We start from the raw sequence: 23,970 nt of genomic DNA, 5'->3' as shown, positions 1-23,970 counted from the left end.
AGAGGATAGATATAGATCGAGAGGAAGGGTAATGATAAGAAGTAGAGAGAGAGAGAGAGAACCAAAGATTGTCACCCCCTTATATATTAACCTTTCCTCTCATATTTATAATTATTTTCATATTTATATTTACATCATTATTTTTTTCATTCATTTGCGTCCAATTTAATTTTGGCAATTGTATTTTTTTTTTTTTTTTACTAATTATTGATATTTTAAAATCTGGGGCAGTTTTAAATTCATATCCCCTCTTTATGGATCAGTTTTAACATATATTCCGGTTTTTTTAATATATATTTGCGTGTGTGTGTGTGTGTGTGTGTGTGTGTGTCAGTAGTCTTGCTTCACGTCTACAATATTTTCTTTTTTTTTCTTTCAATATATTCCTAAATATTTCATACTTTTTTTTTTAAGTTTGCATAATTTCCAGCCATTTTGTTTTTTTAAGCATTATTAGTTGTTGTTAAGAATTCTGCATCATTTTTGTATAATATCATCACATTGACAATAACATCATCACTATTTTCAATCTTCATCACTTCATTTTAATCCATTGAGGTCAATTTCCTTCAATTGTCTATCTATCTATCTATTGCCAGACGCCTCAATCCCGTTTGGGGTGGCCACAAACAAATCGCCTCCAAGTCGCCCTGTCCCCCGCCATTACACTGCCCTGCTCCCAACTCACACCCCCCCTCTCTCATATACCTCTCCACCCCATCCCTCCATCTCATCCTCGGCCTCCCCCTCCTTCAATTGTATTTTGTTTTAATCAATAGTTTCGTCTTGTATGTTCCTTTGTTTATAAGTTTTCCTCCCGCACTCCGTTTTCTACCAGGTGGGCGAAAACGGGGTGTTCCTCTCCGACGCCGACATGCAGACCATAGTGAAGAACAACCAAGAAGCGTCATTTACGATAGGTATATGGGTGCACCTCCTGGAAGGGCTCGCAGTCTCTTTGTTTTTGTCATTTGTTTGTCTTTATTGTCTTTTTTTATTTATATTTTTCTCCTCTTTCTCTCTCATGTTGTCTTGTTTTGCTTTGTCATGTTCAGTATCTTCCTGTTCCTCCTCTCTCTCTCTCTCTCTCTCTCTCTCTCTCTCTCTCTCTCTCTCTCTCTCTCTCTCTCTCCCTCTCTCTCTCTCTCTCTCTCTCTCTCTCTCTCTCAAATAATCATCTTGGATCATAACACTCTTCCTTAATTAAATTGGTATATCGGTACATAATAATTATATGATATGAACTATCTGTATTCGTATTTAGGATTAATTAGGTCATTAGGAAGCTATTCCGTCGTAATACACATCATAATTAGCAACTGAGTAATGAGTGTGTTTGTTTATCTTTAGTCACATTAGGCCAGTTTATATTAGTTTTAATTTTTAATGTTCCTTCTAGATCTAAATACACTCTCTGTCTTCCATTTGTATCTGCCATGTTCATAAATACACCATAACTGCTTCTGTTTCTAACCATACTGTCTAACCCGTACAGCATTCTGGCTGACGACGGTGCTGTCAGCGTTGGGCATCGTCGTCAGCTTCTTCGGGGCGCAGTACCTCTTCTGTGTGGTGGTGCGCGGGCCCAGACTCAAGGGACGCATGCCAGTCACCAGGTCCCTGTCGGAGGAGGACCTGCAGCTGCGTCAGGTACACACCGTGAGCTGTCGTGTCGCCCAGGAGAATGGTGTTGTGGCTGTGCATGGCTTTGGTGGTGGTGGTGGTGGTAGTAGTTGTAGTGATGGTGGTGGTGGTGGGGGTAGTAGTAATGGTGAAAATGGTGGTGGAGCGAGGAACTCCCCTAGCACGAGACCAAGCCAGAGTCAGGGCAATAACGAGGATGGTACGAATCCTGGCGAGGTCCCCAGTAGAGCCAGTACAGAGGGCAATGAAGGTAGCAGTATGGGTGGCAGGGATACCAGTGTGAATGGAGTGCCGTACTTCTTGCGGAACCACCAGTCCTCCTGGCCGTACATCCTGCCAGAGGTGGTGCGTGATGCGAGTGCACCTTCGGCACCCCTTGAACATGAGCCGTACTCCCGCGACTCCACCCTCTCCCGCACCTCCAAGTCCTCCTTCCAGCCGCACCGCCCTCGCAACCTGGACATCGAAACTGGACGACAAGACAACATGACCCCAGAGCCTCAGAATCTGCGGCCGTCGCGACCCTCTTCCAGCTGCAGCACGTCCCTCTATTCCATCCCGGAGAGTGGAAGCGAGGCCGGCAAACCCCGTCGCCCCGGCCGAGTGGTGCGCCCGTCTGTTCCCCCACCCGCACCCCCGCCCTTCTCATCCTCCAGCCTGCGGTCAGTGTCGGCGGGTGGGTGGGAGTCCTGCGCCATCATACAGTACCCGGGACAGGCTGGGGGGGGTGGATTTGTGATCGACTTGGACTGATCCGTTCGCTGTGAGAGAGCATTCCTAAACTAACAAAAATGACTGGATACAAACACAGAAAAGGCATCGCAATGAAGGACATAAGATAATTTACACCTTCTTGTGAGAGAAATGAGAATAAAAAGCTGAATAATGCAGAAAACGTCGTCCTACTGAAAGGAGACAGACGTGTTAAGTCTTTTTTTATGCAAGGTTCATCCTGGGTAGAAAAGAATACTATGGGTAACTAGAATACGTGAAAGATCTTTAGTTAGAAATACAGTCTGGCGACATTTTTTTAATTGCAGTATAGTTTGGATAATGCCCAACGTTTTTATCTGGCTTAGGAAAGATGTGCTATTGGGTTTGAAGGGGTTGACCTGATGTGGCCTAGGGTGGAGCTAGGGTCCTTCACGCGACTGCCACGTGCATGCCCACACCACTAACACGCGCTGAGGCATGTTGGTACCCTGGGACGTGCCTGAACCCTGCCTTCCACGTGCTTTTTGCTATACCAGTGATGTGCTTTGGCCGTTTCTTTGACATTCCCAGTTTGTGCCTGGACCAGTGGCATTGAAATCCGTCTGCCATATTCGTTGACATTCCCACTTTGTGCCTGAACTGTGCCATATCTTTTAACATTCCTGAACCGTGTGTGAACTTTGCGAGTGAACTTTATTTTTTTTTACCCTGCCTGTGTCATTGAATTTCTCCTGCCACAGCTCTGACACCCCCAACCTGAACTATGCCACTGATATTCGCGTGCCACATAGTTGACATTTTTGGGTCGTGCCTGAGGTGACATTAATTTAGTGCTGTGCTTTTTACGAGGCCTGAACTGTGGCATGGATAAGCAATTGCAGGGCCTGCCTTACTCGTGCCATCCCCGTGCCTTAAGACGTGCCTTCCCCCTGCCTTACCCGTGCCTGCCTATCGCCCCCCTCAGCTGGGCACCAAGACAGGAAACGTGGGTGACTCAGCCGGACCACAGAGGCAGGCTGGCTTCCCGTCCCTTATTCAGACGCCTTAATGATCTCACACCAGGACTCGGGGCCTTTGTACTGAAGGTTAAAAATATGAATAAATATGAATAAATGTTGATAAAGTTATGGTGCTCATTTATTATTTATTGATATGCTGTACAGTCAGGAATTTCAGTCTTTATTTTTAGATGCCTCTTGATTGGTTGAAAGATTAGATTCAAAATGGCTTGTGTTATTATTATTATTATTATTATTATTATTATTGTTATTATTATTGTTATTATTATTATTATTGTTTTGTTTCCTTTATTGGTTCTTTAATGTTTTGAGCTTCTAGAAACAAGTAAAGGAACATTACTTAAACAACGAGACTGATTTTGTTGACTGGGCAGTACTGAGGGGCTTAGACGGTGCCTGTTTATGTCCTTTCTTGTTGTTTTGGGAGAGAGAGAGAGAGAGAGACCCTAAGTGGACAGCATATTCAGTACTTGGTAAGAACCGTGACTCACCCGTGACTTCACTCCACACCTTATCTCTCTCTCTCTCTCTCTCTCTCTCTCTCTCTCCCAAGTCGAAATAATTTAATAATGGAAGACAAGCGTATCGCCTTTTTTAATTTTTTGAATAAAGTTAAATATCTCATAATATTTCACTTTCTTTCGTCTCCCATGCCAGGTGTAAAGGTTAAAAAAAAAAAAATGATTGTATGATTAATATATAGACTCCTTGTTATGTTCGTGACACCATTTCCTTTGCGATTAATTTTGCACCTGCCTGAATGACTGTGATTGATAAAGGTATATTAATTATTTTCTAGTCTTCGTATTTCGTTACACTTTTTCCTTAACGATTTATTTTGCACATTTTGCATGAATAAGCATGATTGTGTGATAAGTGGTGGTGCGCATCATCCACTCACTTGATGTAGTGCTGCATCCTTCCTCCTTCACCTTTATCATTCTTTTTCTGTGTCTTTCCTTCTCTCTTCCTATTTCTCACCGTCATCCACTCAGTTGATGTAGTGCTGCCTACTTCTTCCTTCACCTTTATCATTCTTTTTCTGTGTCTGTCCTCTCTTCCTATTTCTCCCATCTTACCTGTCACTTTTTATTACTCTTCTTTCCATTACAGGTGGGTTTGCATTGAGTGACAAGCCTAATGGTTTCCTGTAAGCCAGGAAACCGTTTACAACGCTGGGTGGTAACCATATAACCAATCCATACGAGTTCCCTACGTGTCAACAAGTGGGTTGGCGGAGGGTTAGTGCCCCTCCCCGTAAAACAAATACCTCAAAGACAAACGGCCACCCCTTACGAGATTATGGCGTCTGGCTATAGGTAGATAGATAGATAAATAGATAGATAGTGTCCAGCATAGAGTGCCCTGACTCACAGATTTCTATATCAATTTAGAGCATGTGCATGAAAGTTTGACACAGTAAACACAAAAAAAAGCATGACATTTTCACAGTAAACACAAAAGCATGAAATATAAACACAGCAGACACAAAAAGCACATCTTGGAGTGTACTGGGGAGAGAGAGAGAGAGAGAGAGAGAGAGAGAGAGAGAGAGAGAGAGAGAGAGAGAGAGAGGGAGGGAGGGAGGGAGGGAGAAATAGAGAGAGAGTGAGAGAGACCTGCCTACACCTACACATTCATTGTAATTTTTGCAACGTTTGTAGTACGCCTAATTAATCCCATGCCCCAAGCTGTGTACTTTAATTTAATCCGGATTTATGTGGCTAATTGACAAGCATAGTTTAAAATTGTTTGTCCTTGAAATCACCCTCAGTAGTGTTACGGACGCACGGACACACGCACGTAAGTACACACGGACGCACGCACGGACAGACCAATTACTTACTGCCTCCTCCACCACAGATGAACGGAGGCATAATAATAATAATAATAATAATAATAATAATGATAATAGCTAGGTCAATTTATAGGCAGTAAAATCCTATGAAGTTAACTGAGATAGAAATAATTGATGAGAGAGAGAGAGAGAGAGAGAGAGCTACGAAATCAAAGCCGACGAGACCCCCCCCTTTATCGCGTCAGCCCCGGATGTGACGTCAGTAGAGAGAGAGAGAGAGCTCTAACGACGCACGTGTGAGTCTTGGCCTCTTCAGACCGAGGACGTCTTTCTAGGCAGCTCCCTAACACCTCTTCCTTAGCGATTTATTTCTAGATATGGCTGATTACTATCCTTTTGTACGTTGTTTGTGCAGAGTATGGCGATATTGGAAGGATTTATGCAATATGGAGGAGATGGAGGAGAAGGCCGAGGATGAGATGGAGGGATGGAGTGGAGAGGTATATGAGAGAGGGGGTAGTGTGAACTGGGAGCAGGGCAGTGAAATGGCGGGGGAAAGGGTGACGTGGAGGCGATTTGTTTGTGGCCACCCCATAATAAGGCGTCTGGCAATACATAGATAGATAGGAAAAGGGTAATGAGGTGTAATAACCCTTACTCCCAGCCCTTCATACATGCAACAGGTCAACTCTGGAACTGTCTCCCTCTGTCTGCATTTCCTACTGCCTATGACCTCCAGTCTTTCAAAAGCAGTGTGGCCAGGCATCTCGAAATGAATGGGTCTTTAATTCTCGGTTATCTTGTCTTTCTTTTCTTGGAGGGAACAGTCTTGCGGGCTTCTGGCCTTTGGTTCCTTCTTTCCTGTAAAAAAATAAAAAAATAAATCGCTAAGGAAGAGGTGTTAGGGAGCGTCCTTTCCCGACGAGAATGTCAGCCCAAAAAGTTTCGTCTACGCTAAATAAATCGGTTGGAGGCGTCAAGAAGAAAAGAGAGAGAGAGAGAGAGAGAGAGAGAGAGAGAGAGAGAGAGAGAGAGAGAGAGAGAGAGAGAAGAAAAAAGAAAAAAAAAAAGTCATTGTACTGAAGGGCGTAATGTATCAGTTACATTCAAGAGGATGATAAAAGTGTAATAAGCCAAATAAATCGCTTAGGAAGAGGCGTTACGGGATCTTTAAGAATTAAAAAAAAAAAATATGCTAATTGCACTGAAGGACGTAATGCATCAATAACATACAAAAGGAAAATATAAGCGTAATAAGCAAAATAAATCGCCTAGGAAGAGGTGTTAGGGGATTTTAGAAGCGAAGAGATTAGGGTCGAAAATCATGATAAACAGTGACTTATTTTAACCCTTTTAGTCGTGGGAAGGGCCGTCGTTACCGAGGAGGGACAGAAGTACCTGGGCGTCCTTTTCCCCCTCGTCACCCCTCACAGGATGCAGCGTCAGGGATTAGACAGACAAAGGGGGGTAGACTAACAACACCCACGTAACCACCTCTAATTCCTCACCGGCGAGTCATTAACCTCAAGACAAAAAAACAAAACGAAAAAAATCACCTGAAGACAAAAGACCTACGGAAATCCTAGTCTGCCCGAAGAAGAGAGAAAAATACAAGATCCTCACTAGACTACCCCTGATCATTGACTCTATACCCTTTTCCCTCTAACCTGGCGTAAAATTGAAACCTCTCCGTCTTGAATTCTGGGCTGTGGCAATGTATTAACTCCAGAATGGGATGCTAGTCACGAAGAACGATATATGGAAAAGATGCAGGGCCGTCCTAGCAACATGAAATTAGTTACAGAGACGAAAATAGGTCTAAAGTTAAGGGGAACGAACTACACTACTACTACTACTACTACTTTATCTTCTTCTCCTCCTCCTCCTCCTCCTTCTCCTCCTCTTCTCCTCCTCCTCCTCCTGCGTGCGTGATATCCTTTAGGGCAGGACAGTACCGAGGACGGGATGGCCGCTCACGTCACCCGCGCTGAGGCAACACTCGATGTAAACAAAAGGAGGCCGGATGTCGCACCTCTTCGCCTCCTTGCTTCCACTTCTCCCGATTATTTATTCCTTCAGATTTGTATTTAACCTCCTACGAATCAGAATAAACCACGGAAAAACTCAAAATTACCTGAAAAAGTTCTAAACTCGTGTAAGCTTTGAATAAACGCCGAATTTGCACTTCTAACCTCAACATCTTCTTTACCTATATTTCTCCCGATTTCTTGTCCATTCACCAACATATCTTTCCCTCTACAAGCAAAAAAAAAAAAAACAAAATAAAATTTAAAAATGAACTCAACATGTCCCGAATTAACTCACAAATCATGTAAGTTTTCATACAATCAGAAGGAGTCGTCTAGAGGCGGATGTTGCAAGTCTCTGGCCATCACCGCCATCTTGGTTACATGTCTCCCAATTACCCGCGCCCTCACCTATGCATTTCAATCCCTACAAACCAAAATAAGCCACAAAAGAACTCCAGATCACCCAAATGAACACCGAAATCATACAAGCCCTCGTGAAATCAAAACAGAGCCGAATAAGGAAAACAAAATGGCAACAAAATGGATGAGTTGGCCCCTGTTTTGAAATAAGGGACCCGTTTTATCGCGCGCGTCTTAGCTCACATCCTTCACTCATTGTCTCACAGAAAAACGGATGTGGAGTTCATACTATTACAGCAACGCCTAGGATATCCCCGCCTTCGCTTTCTTCGTGTGATGGGGGAAAGAAAGAGGTTAGTATTGAAGGGGAAAGGTGTATACGTCATCTAACGGTACCTGGCCGTGTTGTAATTTTTCTTTATTAGACAGGTATCTTTGTTAGTAGTTCTGTTGAGGAGGTTGTCTGGTGTCTCTCTATGGATTACCTTATCGTCTTTATTATTCCTTAAATTTAATGGAATACAGGAGTTTAATAATAGTGTGTTTCGTGGTAGATGTGGGGGTGCTCGTCATCCATTCACCCGATGTAGTGTTTGGTCCATGTGGCTCTACTTTCAACAGCAAGCCAAATGGCCTACCTAAACTCTGGGATACTTTATTACGTTGGGTGGTAACCATATAGACGCCTGGTGATCTCCTCTAGTGAGTTAAGTCGCCCCGTGCGGCTGTGACCCATAGGGATTCAAGTTCAAGGGATCGTTGGGTTATTGCTCACATAATGCCACTCAAGGATCAGCGACTGGTCATCCTTATCTCAAATATCTGTACAAATTAGCTTGGTTTCGATCCTTCCTCTCTTCTGGCGGGGCAATATGGGATTTAATTGGTGGATAGATGTTACTGATGCGTTTGATATCAGTGGAATAGAGATTACAGGAAAAGTGTATATATTGTGTTGTATTAATCTATCGGTTATCATTTTTATTTTATTATTATTATTATTATCATTATTATTACTATTATTGTTATTATTATTATTATTATTATTATTATTATTATTATTATTATTATTGGTAGTAGTAGTAGTATCATTATTATTATTATTATTATTATTATTATTATTATTATTATTATTTGTTGCCCCATCACAAGCGTAAGGTCTGGAACTACGCAACTTAGTCCCGACATTTAGGGCGATGATGATCAGCCTCGCTCTTCCCTGAGTGGCACTGTGTGTGTGTGTGTGTGTGTGTGTGTGTGTGTGTGTGTGTGTGTGTGTGTGTGTGTGAGAGAGAGAGAGAGAGAGAGAGAGAGAGAGAGAGAGAGATTCCTTGGCTTTAAACTCCTACGGATCCCATCTGGCTGAGGCGCCTTAATCCACTAAACCACCAGGCAAATGAATCTCTGGATTACTGGAACCTGTTTACCTTATCACTGGATGTAGCAGGCCCAAAATTTGCACTACATCATGTGAGTGGATGGTGGGCGCCCCTACTTATCATCATCTATACTATTATAATACCTGAATATTCCCTTATATCCACAGGTGTGAATGTGGATAAAGGTTCGTAATATAGGAGTTAATTACGGGTAACGAATTTAATATCAAGAGTTCCTCAGGTGAGTAATTATCTACCTGCCTTCTTAAATACATCAGAATATTAACGTGCCAATAAATAGATATATAAATAAATAAATTTATCTTTCTATAACCAGATGTCTCAAGCCCATAACAGGTGGCCACAAACAAATCGCCTCCATGTCGCCCTGTCCACTGCCACGTCGCTGTATTCCCCCCAGCTTACACCCCCCTCTCTCATATACCTCTCTGCTCCATCCCTAAATAAACAAATAAGTGCTATGGGGAGCCTTCCAAGACCACGATAATGCTGTCAAAAGAGAGAGAGAGAGAGAGAGAGAGAGAGAGAGGGAGAGAGAGAGAGAGACTGGTCCGACGAATGTATGTGAAAAAAAAATCCCACAACCGTTAATTTTCCGTTACCCGTGAAAGTTTCGGTTACGCCCCGTTTTTTGAAATTGGTTGGATCTCACGAAACATTACGAAACATTACGGTACACGGACGTTAGGTGTGAACTGCGGTCGAAATATTATGGGAAGAGATCCTTAACTTGTTTATTGCACTTGAGATGATGTAATTACGGTGGATAACGTTCATGGTCGAAATAATAAGAGAAATTGGGTTTAGGGTATGGATGTGAACGAAATGATGTGGGAATTCAGCCATAAGTTGTTTATTGCAATTGATACGATTATGAAATTGAGGTGGATAGCTTCTGTGGGCGAACTGATATGGGAAATTGGCCTCAGTTAATGCAATGTGAACGATATAGTGTGGGAAGTGAGTTTTCATTGATTTGTGGTTGAAGTGATATGGAAAACGAGCCTAGCTTATGAAATGCTGTGTAAATAACGGTAAGATGCAGCCGTTACGTTCACTGCGGTCGAAATAATGTGGTAAATGAGGCTGGATTATTTATTGCAGGTGAGATAGTTGAATAAATGAGTTCTAAAGCTTTTGTGATCGAATTAATGTGGCAAATGAAACGCTCTTTGTCATTCAATTGTTGTTATTTTCCAGGACGGTCATCATTCCACATTTTTTTTTTCCAGGACGGTCACAATTCCATATATACTTTTCCAGGACGGTCAAAATTCCACATATTTTTTTTCCATGACGGTCACAATTCCACATATTATTATTTTTCTTCCAGGACAGTCACGACTCCACAAATTTCGATTTTTTTCCCCCCAGGACGGTAAAAAATGCCACATATTTTTTTCCAGGACGGTAAAAAATGCCACATATCATTTCTATTTTTTTTTTTCCAGGACGGTCACGACTCCACGCCCTGCCTGGAAGACGTGGTGGCGCTTCCAGACCCTGGCGGCTCCTCGGCGTGGGTGTACCATCCAGAAGAGGACAAGCTGCCCACTCCCCTCTACCCCATGGGCCTGGACGGACTTTCCAGCTTTCCAGACGGTTCCAGAAGACTACCCGCGCGCCATGCATCCTTCGCCACTACCAGATTCGCTAGAGTGCATCAGGTAGCGTAGTTCCAGACACTCAGCAATTTATTCTTTATATTTTGTTCTAGGAGAAGACTTGGACCAGGTTAAGGAAGCCTCCCTAACGCATCTTCCTAGGCGATTTATTTATTTACTTATGTATTTATTTTTTGCTGATTACACCCTGCCTACCTCTTTTGTGCTACTTAAATCATTCTAATATCGCCATACTCTGCATAAATGGCGTTCAAAACGATATTAGCCAGCCGTATCCAAAAATAAATCGGTAAGGAAGAGGTGTTAGGGAGCCTGCTTAACCGCGGAGGATTGGGGTCTGGGACTCGGCATGGAGTGGTTGTCTTTCCCAGGTATAAGTCTACTAGGTATAAGGATGCTTGTTTGTACTTACATCACCACTCCTGCTACTACTACTACTACTACTGCTAATAATAATAATAATAATAATAATGGTGATGATGAGTACTCTCCTTTTCCAGAGGCCACAGCGAGCCCAGAGTTTTGCGGCGCGGCGAGACTTCCAGAACACCCCAGACGGTCACCTACGCCCCCCCCTCCCCGTGACGCTGCCAGAGCCCCCTGGGACCCGACCCTCGCACTACGCCAAGCCAAACGTCCGCAGGGTCTTCCGCTCCAACTCTGTCAGCGGCAGGTTGGTGCTGAGCGGGAGCAGTACCATCGGCGCCACCCTCAGCAGAAAGTTCCACGCCTGTTCCTTGGACGACCTAGACGCCGCCCCTGTCATAGAAGTCGGGATGTCCAGGGAAATGAGTCGGTCAGAACACAGTCTGGCCGACCACACAGCCAGTGCCACAGTCCAGCGAGCCGCCAGTGTGCAGGAGAGGCTTCTGGATGGCAAGACCGTGCTGACCTCATTCGCCCCGGTCAGTCGCCCGGTCACACGGATTAACAAGCCCAAATGCCCTGCCCCGCCCCCACCCAAGAAGCCCAAGCCTGTCTTGCCTGTCCCTCCAGCAGGCAAGGCTGTGACAAGGATGGAGGAGAGTTCAAATAAAGACACTAGTGAAGACACAGGTACAGGCAAACACGGTGAAGAGGAGGGACAGAAGACAGATGGACAGAAGGCAAACAGACAAAAGACAGACGAACAGAATGCAGACAAACAGAAGGCAGACACAGGCACTCCAAGGACTGACGACATGCCTCTTCAATCCCCTGGCGAGGACGTGCCTGACCACCGTGGTACTCCAGGAGGTGCCCGGCGTGTGGCCACCCTGGAGCGCCCTGTGCCCCTGCCAGTCATTGAGGAGAACATCAAGAACACTCGCAAGCGTCCCGCCCCACAGCCTCGCACCATCCTGCGGCCCCACCACCAGGAGGACACAGCAAAGGACACCTCCAAGGCAGCACCACCTGCAGTCGTCAAGCCACCACGACCCTCTGTGACAGACAAAGCCCTACGACTGGCAGAGAAGAACGCCAACTTGATGCGGCCAGTGGTAGCACAGAAGCCAGATAGGAAGGCAGTGAACAGTGACAACACAGTCCAGCTGCGACGCCTGGAGGAGGTGCTGACCAATATCCTGGACCACGGGGCCCCAACATCACTGAGAGCCACGAAATCTGATGAGAACATCATGGAAAGCCTCAAGGCCCTGGACACCAAAGCACCCAAGGGTATCCTGAAGAAGGGACCCAGCAAGCCCAGCAAGTACGAGGTTGAGCACAGGGAGGCCATTGAAGACTCAAGAGCACTGCTGGACCAGCTGCCCAAGGGAGAACTGCAGCGCAACAAAATTGTACTACGTGTCCCCTCTTTCAGAACAGCTGGCTGTCAGACAGAGACCTACCGCCCAGTCCGTCGCCGTGCATCCTGTGCCCAAACAAACCTGAGCGTGGCACCACGTTATCGGGACGCTGCTGCGGCCAACAAGACCAGGGGGACAACAGGGGACGTGTGGAACAAGGCCAGTCGGCGGGAGAGTGGGCAGGGAAATGGGACACTAGAGTCTTCTTCATCCTCCTCAGGGTACTCGTCACCAGAAGTGAGCAGCAAAGGCCCTTCCCCTGCACACTCTGGTCCACCCTCCCCCGCCTCCTCCTCTGTCGCTGTCAGTGACGAGGACGAGAGGCGGACAGACGCCAATGTGACAGTCATCGAGATAAATAATAGTGACACCCTACCACCAAGGCTGCCACTGTGGCATGGCCTTGACCCTATCCCGCCACCACGTCCACCAAAGCCACTGCGACTGCGGCCGATGTCTGACGCAGCCACACTTTTAGGCGGACAGGGCGGGTTGTTGGTGCCCGTCCACCGCCGCACCTCACCCCTGCCACTGTATGAAGACGTGTTCGGCCTGGCAGCCTTCACCGACAATGTAATGCTGTTGACGGAGGCCATTAACCCTGTGCTGGTCCACCCCGCCCGTCACCCCACCCGTCCTGCCCACACCACCCACACCGCCCCCAGGGTGGTGGATGTCCTCAGGAAGCCACTGCGATCACCCATCCAGGACAGCGGGTGGGACGGACGCACCAGCCTGCCGCCCCGCCCAGCCCTCCGCGCCCACAGCCTGTCACTGCCCCGCCCTACCCCCTCCCGCACGCCCCGTCCCCCCTCCCCCAGCAGGCAGGGTCAGCAGGGTGGGACGGGGGAGGACAGCGAGGCCACAGCAGCGTACCTGGCCTCGCTGGAGCTCCTGGCGTCACACTACCGTCACCAGGCCCTTGCAAATGCCAAGGTCAGTGCAACACATTTATCGGTGCAAACTTAGGTCACTTAAAATCTTCGGCACCTCTCAAAAATGCTCCATCTGTCCATCAAAGAAGAGCCAAAGTAATGATAAAACTTTGCCACAGGATGACTGAAATAATTTATAGGTAGGAAAAGTAAAAATTAAGAATACATTTTTTTTTATGTGTCCGACTCTGAGCATAGACTTCATGCCCGTTCCCAAGGCCCAGTAGTCCTACATTTATCTAATTGTCTATCTGTCTATCTATCTTTGCATGTATGTATGTGTGTATCTATCTATTTTTTTTATTCATTTATCTATCTATCGTTGCTGTGGTGGATTTTTCTAAGTTTAATTAAATCACTTGACGCCAGATGGAAAAAAATGAAAAAAATTGAAAATAGAAATAATAATCATTTTTTTTCGCAACAGCAACTACAACTCCAGCAGCGGCTACTCCTACAACAACAACAACAACAGCAGCAGCAACAGAAGGGGAAGCCCGAGGAAGAGGAGAGAGAAACAGCGAGTCATAAGCAACGCAAATGCACTCAAACCGTATCCCCAGTCAAGGAGGAGAGTGAGTGTTGAGTGCACAGGAGGGAAAATTGAGTGCAGAGAAGGGACTTGAGTGCAAAGGAAGGAAAATTGAGTGCAGAGGAAGGAAAATTGAGTGCAGAGGAGAAACTGAGTGCAGAGGGGGGAAAACTGAGTGCAGAGGAGGAAATTGAGTGCAGAGGAGAGAAAATTGAGTGCAGAGAAGGAGAAACTGAGTGCAGGGGAGGGAAAACTGAGTGCAGAAGAGAGAATTGAGTGCAGAGGAGAGAATTGAGTGTTAATGAGTGCAATGGTGAGCGTTAGTGGGGGACGCCTAGAGTATAACCCGTATCTATCAAGTAACCCCAATCTAACCCACCCCAACCCACCTTAACCCACCTCAACCCATCCCGACCCACCCCAACCCACCTCAACCCACCCTAACCCACCCTAACCCACCCCAACCCACCCTAACCCACCCCAACCCACCCTAACCCACCCCAACCCACCCTAACCCACCCCAACCCAACCTAACCCACCCTAACCCACCCCAACCCACCCCAACCCACCCTAACCCACCCCAACCCACCCCAACCCACCCTAACCCACCCTAACCCACCCTAACCCACCCCAACCCAACCTAACCCAATCTAACCCATCCTATCCCACCCCAAACCACCCTAACTCACCCCAACCCACCCCAACCATACCAAAGAGCACATCCATAGTACTCTAGATAGCTTAGAAAATGTACTAAAGGCTGGACAGTACATTATCCCCTCATGTGCACTCACCCAAAGCACAGTACTCTCTTTGTGCTATTCCCTGTACTCTTTTTTGTAATGATGTGGAAGTGTTACATGCCTTTTTGAAGTACGTATCCAACCACCGCAAGCACTAGTGAATGTAATGATTGTACACTATAGATTCAGTACATTGTGCCTGTACTCTCTCTCTCTCCTGTAATTGTAATGAGGCTGAAGGATGTAATACAGGCCAGCTGATGTACTAAAGTGAACGTATATGTAAGAGATAAATGTGCCTCTCTCTCTCTCTCTCTCTCTCTCTCTCTCTCTCTCCCCCATATCAAGAGGCGCTCAAGCATTTGTTACTGAATTCCTTTGAGTTTATGTCAGAGATTTAAGTATACCCATAATATATTCACAAGTATACTATATTCTAAGCCCAGTATACCCCCCCCCCTATACTCCCCTATAAGTATAGCAGAAGTATAATCTTGTGTGTATATATATCACCAAAATATTTTCAGAGAGTGTGTATATATTTTTTTTCATAAGGTATACTGGGTCTAATTATATGCTTAAGTATGATATAGGGATGTAATTAGGTATATATGTAATTATCAGTATACTGGGTTTAAGTATATTGAGTATAACTGGTATATATGAAGGTCCATGGAGGAAGTATAAGAGAAAAGGACTCTCTCTCTCTCTCTCTCTCTCTCTCTCTCTCTCTCTCTCTCTCTCAAAAACAAGAAAAAACAATGAAAACAAGTGCCTATCCACTCACCCAGGGACCAAACGTGTAAGTAGTTGTCAGCTCTCTCAACTTTCCTCAACTATATCTTGTTTTTCCCTCTAAGAAACAAGACAATTTGTTCTGATACTACGCTATAAAAATAATCTATAATAATACTCATAGTTTTTCGAAGGATCTTGTTGTTTTGAGATGCAGGATTCAAACTAGGGACCCAGCGTATAAAGTAAACACAAATTCGAATTCACAAAACCGCTAATTTTTCCATTCTCATCGCCCCTTTTTTTCTAGGTGGGACTTGTGTGTTTTTAGAATATAGAAATTATTAATCTTGCACATATATTATCAGTGAGACCAGTTTTTATTTCATATATATCGTATTTTTTCCTCGTGTGCTTTCATGACGATTTTTAAATATTTGTGGATACCGTAGATGACTCACGTATACTCCAAGACATTCTGAATTTTTATAATAGTATTTTTAAAGGTAATATTCTCTCCTGTACCGCATTTCCTGTAGCGTCTCGTGGAATTTGAGAGCATTTTTAAGACTTTGAACAGCTAGACGTGTTGAACGCTCTGAAAATAATTGACTTACAGACGTGGATTTCTTTTACATTTGAAGAACCAACAGAGAAAGAGAGAATTATGTTTGGTATGCATTACTATTTCCGTGTCGCATATTTTGGCCCATTTTCTATCACTTTACGTAGCACTAGTATATTTGGCGTAAGGTTAAAATCTACACCCAGTGACGTAAAAATCTTCTCAGGACCAGGTGGATGCATTGTCAAAAATTCCTGACCATCTGAGACGCAAAAGACTTTCCTTATGCTTCGCCATTTGTATATAATCTTCAGACGTATAATTACGTCCTCACTGTTTATATAGCTCACCTACTGTACAATGTTTATATATATCAGTGTTTAGTACTTTCCTGCCATTATAATTATTCCTTTCAGTGTTTACAAGCATTTCTTTGTGTTTATATGCCTTAAACTGATTATAGGAATGTTTATATAATTTCCTGAATATATCTAAGTCTATAATTCCCAAGTTTTTTGCATAATCAGTTTTTTCTTCATGTATATAAGTTTTAGCAGTGTTTATTCTCAATGTTTATATATATTTTTTAATGTCTATGCTCAGTGTTTATATGTTTTAGTGTTTATTCTCAATGCTATATGTTTTTCCCAATGTTTATACTAAGTTTATATCATTCCCAGTGTTTATTTTCAATGTTTATATATATTCTAATGTTTAATCCCAATGTTTATATATTCTAATGTTTATTCTCAATGTTTATATATATTCTTATGTTTATTCTCAGTGTTTATATATGTTCTTATGTTTATTCTCAATGTTTATATATATTCTTATGTTTATTCTCAGTGTTTATATATGTTCTTATGTTTATTCTCAATGTTTATATATATTCTTGTTTATTCTCAATGTTTATATATATTTTAATGTTTATCCTCAATGTTTAAACCTCTCCCAGTGTTTATTTTCAATTCTATCTTCTCTAATGTTTATATTCTCAGTGTTTATATATCATGGTCACCAATTCTTCTATGCAAATTTGTATTCATCGTGTGTTGAAAATGATGCTGCTTAGAATAATACTTTTCAATGTTTATATAAGTTAAAAATCTAATGTTTATATACCCAATGTTTAAGTGATTTTTTCCTGAGTAAATGCATGAGTTCCCTTAATGTTTACATACTTTTTCTTTTAAAGTATATTTATAACATACACCAAATATTCAATACAATGTTTATATATGTCCTCAAATGTTTAAATATTTTTCTACAAAGCTTACGTACTATATCTAAAATGTTTATGTTATTTTCTTTAGTTTTAACTATTTTCCAAGTGTTTGCAGATGATATATAAATTACTCTGCAATGTTTACATCACTCCCAGGACGTTTTAATGTTTCCAGTGTTTATAATTTTCTATAATCATCGTTCTGTGTTTATATAATGTTTACAGTGCTTATAATTTCTGTAATCATCGTTGTTTACATAAAATCTACAGTCTTTATAAAATTCTGTAATCATCATTTTGTGTTTATATAATGTTCAGAGTGTTTATAATTTTCTATAATCATCGTTCAGTGTTTATATAATGTTTACTGGGTAGGCTCCGATTTACCCATATCTTTCAAATGTTTTCGTACTGTTTCAAATGTCTTCGTACTGTTTCAAATGTTTTCGCACTGTTTCAAATGTCTTCGTACTGATCCAATATTTTCCCTACGATGTTCAAATGATTTACGATGTTTAGATGTTGCTTTGAAGTGTTTAGTCCTCTCCTAACTTCCACGATGTTCAAATGTTTGCTTCAAGGCCTATGTTCCTGTGTTTATCATGTTATCTTGCTGTGTTTACATACCGTGTGAGCTTTAAGTATGTATATAAGAAAGTATGTGTATGGAATTTTGTGTTTTAATATCCTTTCCTGTGTGTGTGTGTGTGTGTGTGTGTGTGTGTGTGTGTGTGTGTGTGTGTGTGTGTGTGTGTGTGTGTGTTCGAAGCTGCATGAGTCCTTATTTCACCACCCATCACTTCAGTATGACCATTCCTAAGTAGAATGCAATTACTGGACGTCTTTAGGTAGTAGGAATGTAACAAATGACGCAGTAGTGGTAGTAGTAGTAGTAACAGTAGTGGCAGTAGTAGTAGTAGCAGCAGTGGCAGCAGCAAACCCACGACTTATTGGAACGTGAACCAGGTGGACTGCAGGCTGAAACTACTCCTCTGCTACTACTCTTTTTGGGGGGATAGGGAGGGAACTGGAGGACCACCAAGTCATATCAGTGCCACCACAGGAAGGAGTCCCTCTCCAACATCAGTCCTCGGTTACAGAACTCAAATGAACCCCATGGTAAAGGGTTCGAACCAGCTTCAAGAGAGATGTGAAGGAGGGAGGAGGAGAGGGGGAGGAAAGACACCCCCCTCCCCCCCTCGCTAGCACCGTCCATCTTCCGTATTGACAAACATAGATAGACAGATAGGTAGGTAGGTAGATAGATGGATGGATATATAGATAGGTAGATAGATAGGTGGGCAGATAGATACATACATAGGCAGATCAAGATAAAAGAAAGACGGCTCTATATCCACTCAATAGCACTTCCTCGTGACTAGCACCATATTCTAGTCAATCATTACAGCTCGGCATTTAGGAGGGATAGAAGTCAATTTTAGGCCAAGTTAAGGTGAAAAAGGTATAGCTGGAATGATAATACAGCTAAATATTACTCAGCACGACAATAACGAGTCTCTTGTCCCGAACTGGAGATCGGTGAACCATAGAAGCTTCGAATCCCGTCAGTCACCCTCTGGCCGTGAGAGGGGGAGGATGCTGGAGCTGTGTGTATATTTTGTCAGTGTTAATAGTGTTTATACAGCTTCCCCATCTTGCCGAGATAAACAAAGGTAAGCGAGGATATTGTTCGTTAGTTCTTTGATAGTGCAAGTTGTCTCAGCTGAACCCATACGTCTTTAGTAGTGTGAAAAGTGGTGTGGAAATAAATTGAGAGGAGTGTGGAGCTACGTGGAGAGACAGAAAACGAGGAAGTAAAGGAGGGCTCAGGTGTTTACGTGGATGTGGAGGTACGTGGAGAGACAGACAAATGAGGAAGTGAAGGAATGTTGTGATGTTGATGTGAATGTGGAGTGAGGTGGAGTGACAGACAGACTAATGAGGAAGTGAAGGAACGTTCTGATGTTGATGGGGATGTGCAGTTACGTGGGGAGATAAATAGACCAATGAGGAAGTGAAGGAATGTTTTGATGTTGATGTGGAGTTAGGTGGAGAGACAGTGACAAATGAGGAAATAAAAGAAGGTTGTGATGTTTATATGGATGTGGAGTTACGTGGAGAGACAAACAAATGAGGAAGTGAAAGAGCTTTGTGGTATTGAGATTGAAGTGGAGTTAGGTGGACGAACTGACAGGCAAATTAGAAAGTAAAGGAACGATGTGGTGTTGATGTGGATGTGCTGGAAAGTGTTGGGAGAAGTACCCTGAGATGATTTGGCCATGTGGAGATAATACAGATGAGAGACTAACTAGGAGAGTGTATGTTAGTGCGGTGGAACGTGAGAGAGGGCGGGAGAGGGTGACCGAGGAGGAGGTGGAGGGATGTGGTGGAGAGGTCTAAGAATGAGGACATAGTGTGAGCTGCGGGGAGGAGAGACTGGTGCTGGAGGACAAGGTGACATGGAGGCGATTTGTTTGTGGCCGCCCCTTCCGTTATTAAGGCGTCTGGCTCTACACAGATAAAACATAATTACGTCCATAGCAGATCAAGAAAGTCAACTGAGGGATGTTTTATCAATTTGCTGTTGCGGCTTCTGTTGATAATCTTACCTTCTAATCAGGGCGAGAGTGATAGCGGGAATTTAACCACCATAGCATGATGATGATGGTGATGATGGTGCTGCTGATGATGATGTTGATGATGGTGATGATGATGATGTTGGTAGTGATGATGATGATGTTGATGATGATGATGATGTTGATGATGATGTTGGTAGTGATGATGATGATGTTGATGATGATGATGATGATGATGTTGGTAGTGATAAGGATGATGTTGATGATGATGATGATGTTGATTATGATTTTGGTCAGCAGATAGGGGTACAGACCTACAAGAATTCCACAGCACCTCAGGAAAGAAGCCAGCCAGTGAGAGCAACAGGAAGAAAGCCATGAAGAAAGCCAGTCAGTAAGCCAGTCAGCCATCACTTCTCTCCGTTAATAGGTAAGTCATTTAATGTCACAATAACTGATAGATTAGACTTAGGTTAGATAGATTAGATAGATGGATAGATGGATGGATAGATGGATGGACATATAGATAGATAGATAGATACAGACAGACAGAACACTTCACACTGCCAAATTGCTCATTGCCTCACATTACTGCACTTCATACTGACACACACACACACACACACACACACACACACACACACACACACACACATATACACTATTTTCACATGACAATCTCTTCATTCTGGTGACGTCGTACTTATTCTCTCTCTCTCTCTCTCTCTCTCTCTCTCTCTCTCTCTCTCTCTCTCTCTCTCTCTCTCACCGGACGAGTTTACTGAGCTTAGAGTAGATTTCTCGTCATCATTAATTACCTGTATATCCCCAGGTGTTTAAATCATAAACACAGGTGTCACGGTAGGTTAATTAGGCTCCATAACACCTGTCCCTATCGGTCTGAAGGGGTTAATGTTTTTGCCCCATCATCTTGAGTGCACTGGGGTAGGATGGGGGTTGGTTGGGGTGCAGTGGGGTAGGATGGGGGTTGGTTGGGGTGCAGTGGGGTAGGATGGGGGTTGGGTGGGGTGCAGTGGGGTAGGATGGGGGTTGGTTGGGGTGCAGTGGGGTAGGATGGGGGTTTATGTGGGGTTGGGTGGGGTGTAGTGGGGTAGGATCGGGCTTGGGTGGGGTGCAGTGGGGAGGATCGGGGTTGGGTGGGGTTGAGTGGGGTGCAGTGGGGTAGAATCGGGGTTGGGTGGGGTGCAGTGGGGTTGGATCGGGGTTGGTTGGGGTGCAGTGGGGTAGGATGGGGGTTGGGTGGGGTGCAGTGGGTAGGATCGGGGTTGGGTGGGATGTAGTGGGGTCGGATCGGGGTTGGTTGGGGTGCAGTGGGTAGGATGGGGGTTGGGTGGGGTGCAGTGGGGTAGGATGGGGGTTGGGTGGGGTGCAGTGGGGTAGGATCGGGCTTGGGTGGGGTGCAGTGGGTAGGATCGGGGTTGGGTGGGGTTGAGTGGGGTGCAGTGGGTAGGATCGGAGTTGGGTGGGGTTGAGTGGGGTGCAGTGGGGTAGGATCGGGGTTGGGTGGGGTTGGATGGGGTGCAGTGGGGTAGGATCGGGGTTGGGTGGGGTTGGATGGGGTGCAGTGGGGTAGGATCGGGGTTGGGTGGGATGCAGTGGGGTTGGATCGGGGTTGGGTGGGGTGCAGTGGGGTAGGATCGGGGTTGGGTGGGGTGCAGTGGTGTAGGATCGGGGTTGGATGGGGTGCAGTGGGGTAGGATCGGGGTTGGGTGGGGTGCAGTGGGGTAGGATCGGGGTTGGGTGGGATGCAGTGGGGTTGGATCGGGGTTGGGTGGGTTGCAGTGGGGTAGGATCGCGGTTGGGTGGGGTGCAGTGGTGTAGGATCGGGGTTGGGTGGCTTGCAGTGGGGTAGGATCGGGGTTGGGTGGGGTGCAGTGGGGTAGGATAGGGGTCGGAGGGGTTGGGTGGGGTGCAGTGGGGTAGGATCGAGGTTGGGTGGGATGCAGTGGGGTTGGATCGGGGTTGGTTGGGGTGCAGTGGGGTAGGATCGGGGTTGGGTGGGGTGCAGTGGGGTAGGATCGGGGTTGGGTGGGGTGCAGTGGGTTAGGAACGAGGTTACGTGGGGAACAAGGGGTTGGAGTGGGGTTCCGTGGGGTGTGATATTGGCTTGAACACAGTAAATATTTTCTTCTATATCTGTGGGTTAATTAATATTGCTTTTGTTCCATCATCAGGGGGATTTTCTTTAAACTTTAATAAATCATCTGAAGCCTAGCAAAGAGTAAGAGTAAAAAATGACGCCAGCAGATTGACTAAGTTGTGTTCTAGGCGCCAAGGATCAAGTCCTGGAGGTGGACAGATGTTTTTATATCACGTAGGCGTTTTATATTTTATTATTACCACCTCCAGACGGTGTTATATACCTGTGGGCAGGTTTGTTATATGGAAGAGCTCACTGAAATTTATATCTAATCCCTCCAGTTTGAAAAATTACAGATATGCATCCTCGTACTGAATGGACCTGGGATTCTTGCATTCCTCACACAAGATGGCGCCACCTCTGCACTGCCGCGAAGGGATTTGGTCAATCGGACGATACTGCTCTTTTTCCTCTAACTTGGCCTAGAATCGCCATCTCTCCACCTTGAATGCTGAGTCGTAACTATGGACTAACTGGGCAGAATTTATCGTCTTTTTGTAGCTATATTCCTGGTAGCTCAGTGGCAGAATCAGACAATACTACGGCCCGGCATCCTTTCCTTGTCATTTCCTCTTAACCAGCATCGTATTCCAGTGTTAATGTGTTGCCTAAGCGTCAGAAATTAAGATGCTGAAATGGCAGTTGTTTTTTCCGCCAAGTTAAAGTGTATAAAGTATTGTAATATCCCTGTCAGGCTCCTATGACTCACCCTCAGCAGAATAACACAGTCACCCCCCATCAGCTGGACATAGAGTACACCCGAGTATTAGAGGGTTAGCTTAGGCATTTATGAACCCCCTGATGCTAGGGACAATTCTAGTGACATTCCAGTTGAACCAGACGATTTTATTCAGCTGAGAGTGAGTCATAGGAGCCTGAGAGACTTAATACTATTAGCATTAACCCCTGCATGACCAGCACAACTCTAGCATATTCTTTTCGGCTGATGTCAGGTGATTTAGTCCAGCTGGGTGAGTCATAAGAGTCTGAGAAGACACTGTAAATAAAAATAACACAGGGGAGGTAAAAAAAAGTATTGTAAATTATTTATAAATAAGGAAAAATAAATAAAAGTACTGCTGCAATGTTTATTTGCTCCTATATATAAGTACATACAGGATATTTTTCACTTTTAAATACTCTAAGTGGTTCTGGATCCTAACACCTCTTCCTTAGCGACTTACTTTACACTTTACACTTTAGCATATATTTGTTTGTTACTGATACCAAATAACTGAGATGCACCACAGGTTTCAGGCAGCAGGTCAGTGTGTCCTCCGTGGCGCAGTGAGTAGAGCGGCAGCATGCCAATCTACAGGACCCGGGTTCGATCCCCGGGCAATTTAGAGGGACATTTAAAAACATGGCAGTGTCCGTAGTGGCCTGCCATTGGACCCGGGTTCGACTCCCGGCTGAAATAGAGGTGAATTTGTGGCAGTTTGGCAGTCACGTAGTGTCTGCCTGTGTGGTGGTGTTTGAGGGCAGTCACTTAGTGGCCTGCCTTGGGGAGGGGGGAATGTAAAAGTAGATAGACACACACACACCACACATTTACACAAGACACACACACACACTTACACAACTCATATACACTTACACATGCACATATACAAGTCACACACACACATACCCATACATGCACTTACACAACACACATGCACTTATACAAGACAGTCACACACACATGCACTTACACAACACAGTCACACACACATGCACTTACACAACACAGTCACACACATGCACAAAGACTCGCACACGTAAGACAGGCACACACACAAAATATGCAGTAGAGTAGGTGGTGGAACAGAAGGGGGTTTTAGTTCAAAGTCCCAAAAATCCAATTGGATTTTTGGGACTTTGAACTAAAACCCCCTTTATTCCACCACCTACTCTAATGCATATTTTGTGTATGTGTGCCTGTCTTATGTGTGTGTGTGTGTGTGTAACTGTCTTGTGTAAGTGCATGTATATGTGTGTGCCTGTCTTCTGTGAAATTCTTGTGTAAGTGTATGTATGTGTGTCTTGTATAAGTGCAAGTGTGTGTGCCTGTTTAGTGTAAGTGTATGTGTGTCTTGTGTATGTGTAGTGTGTGTGTGAGTCTATCTACTTTTACAT

At 44.4% G+C, this 23,970-nt stretch overlaps 1 protein-coding gene across 1 annotated transcript in view; it reads left to right on the top strand.

Moving 5' to 3' along the window:
* LOC145407216 (uncharacterized) overlaps window positions 1-23,143 on the top strand; it is a 76,659-nt gene extending 53,516 nt beyond the window's left edge. The window contains exons 4-9 of the mRNA XM_080278252.1: window positions 839-920; window positions 1,496-1,650; window positions 10,417-10,632; window positions 11,091-13,316; window positions 13,743-13,890; window positions 23,103-23,143. Of these exons, the coding sequence (XP_080134378.1) occupies window positions 839-920; window positions 1,496-1,650; window positions 10,417-10,632; window positions 11,091-13,316; window positions 13,743-13,890; window positions 23,103-23,143 (2,868 nt within the window). The remainder of the gene's footprint in view (window positions 1-838; window positions 921-1,495; window positions 1,651-10,416; window positions 10,633-11,090; window positions 13,317-13,742; window positions 13,891-23,102) is intronic.
* Window positions 23,144-23,970: the final 827 nt, after the last annotated feature.

This window comes from Coenobita brevimanus, chromosome 72, assembly GCF_032717465.1.
Source record: "Coenobita brevimanus isolate Jiangsu-jjx chromosome 72, ASM3271746v2, whole genome shotgun sequence".
Classification (NCBI taxonomy): Eukaryota; Metazoa; Arthropoda; class Malacostraca; order Decapoda; family Coenobitidae; genus Coenobita; species Coenobita brevimanus.
Note: the sequence above shows the minus strand (reverse complement) of the source record. Positions and strands in the feature narration are given on the sequence as shown.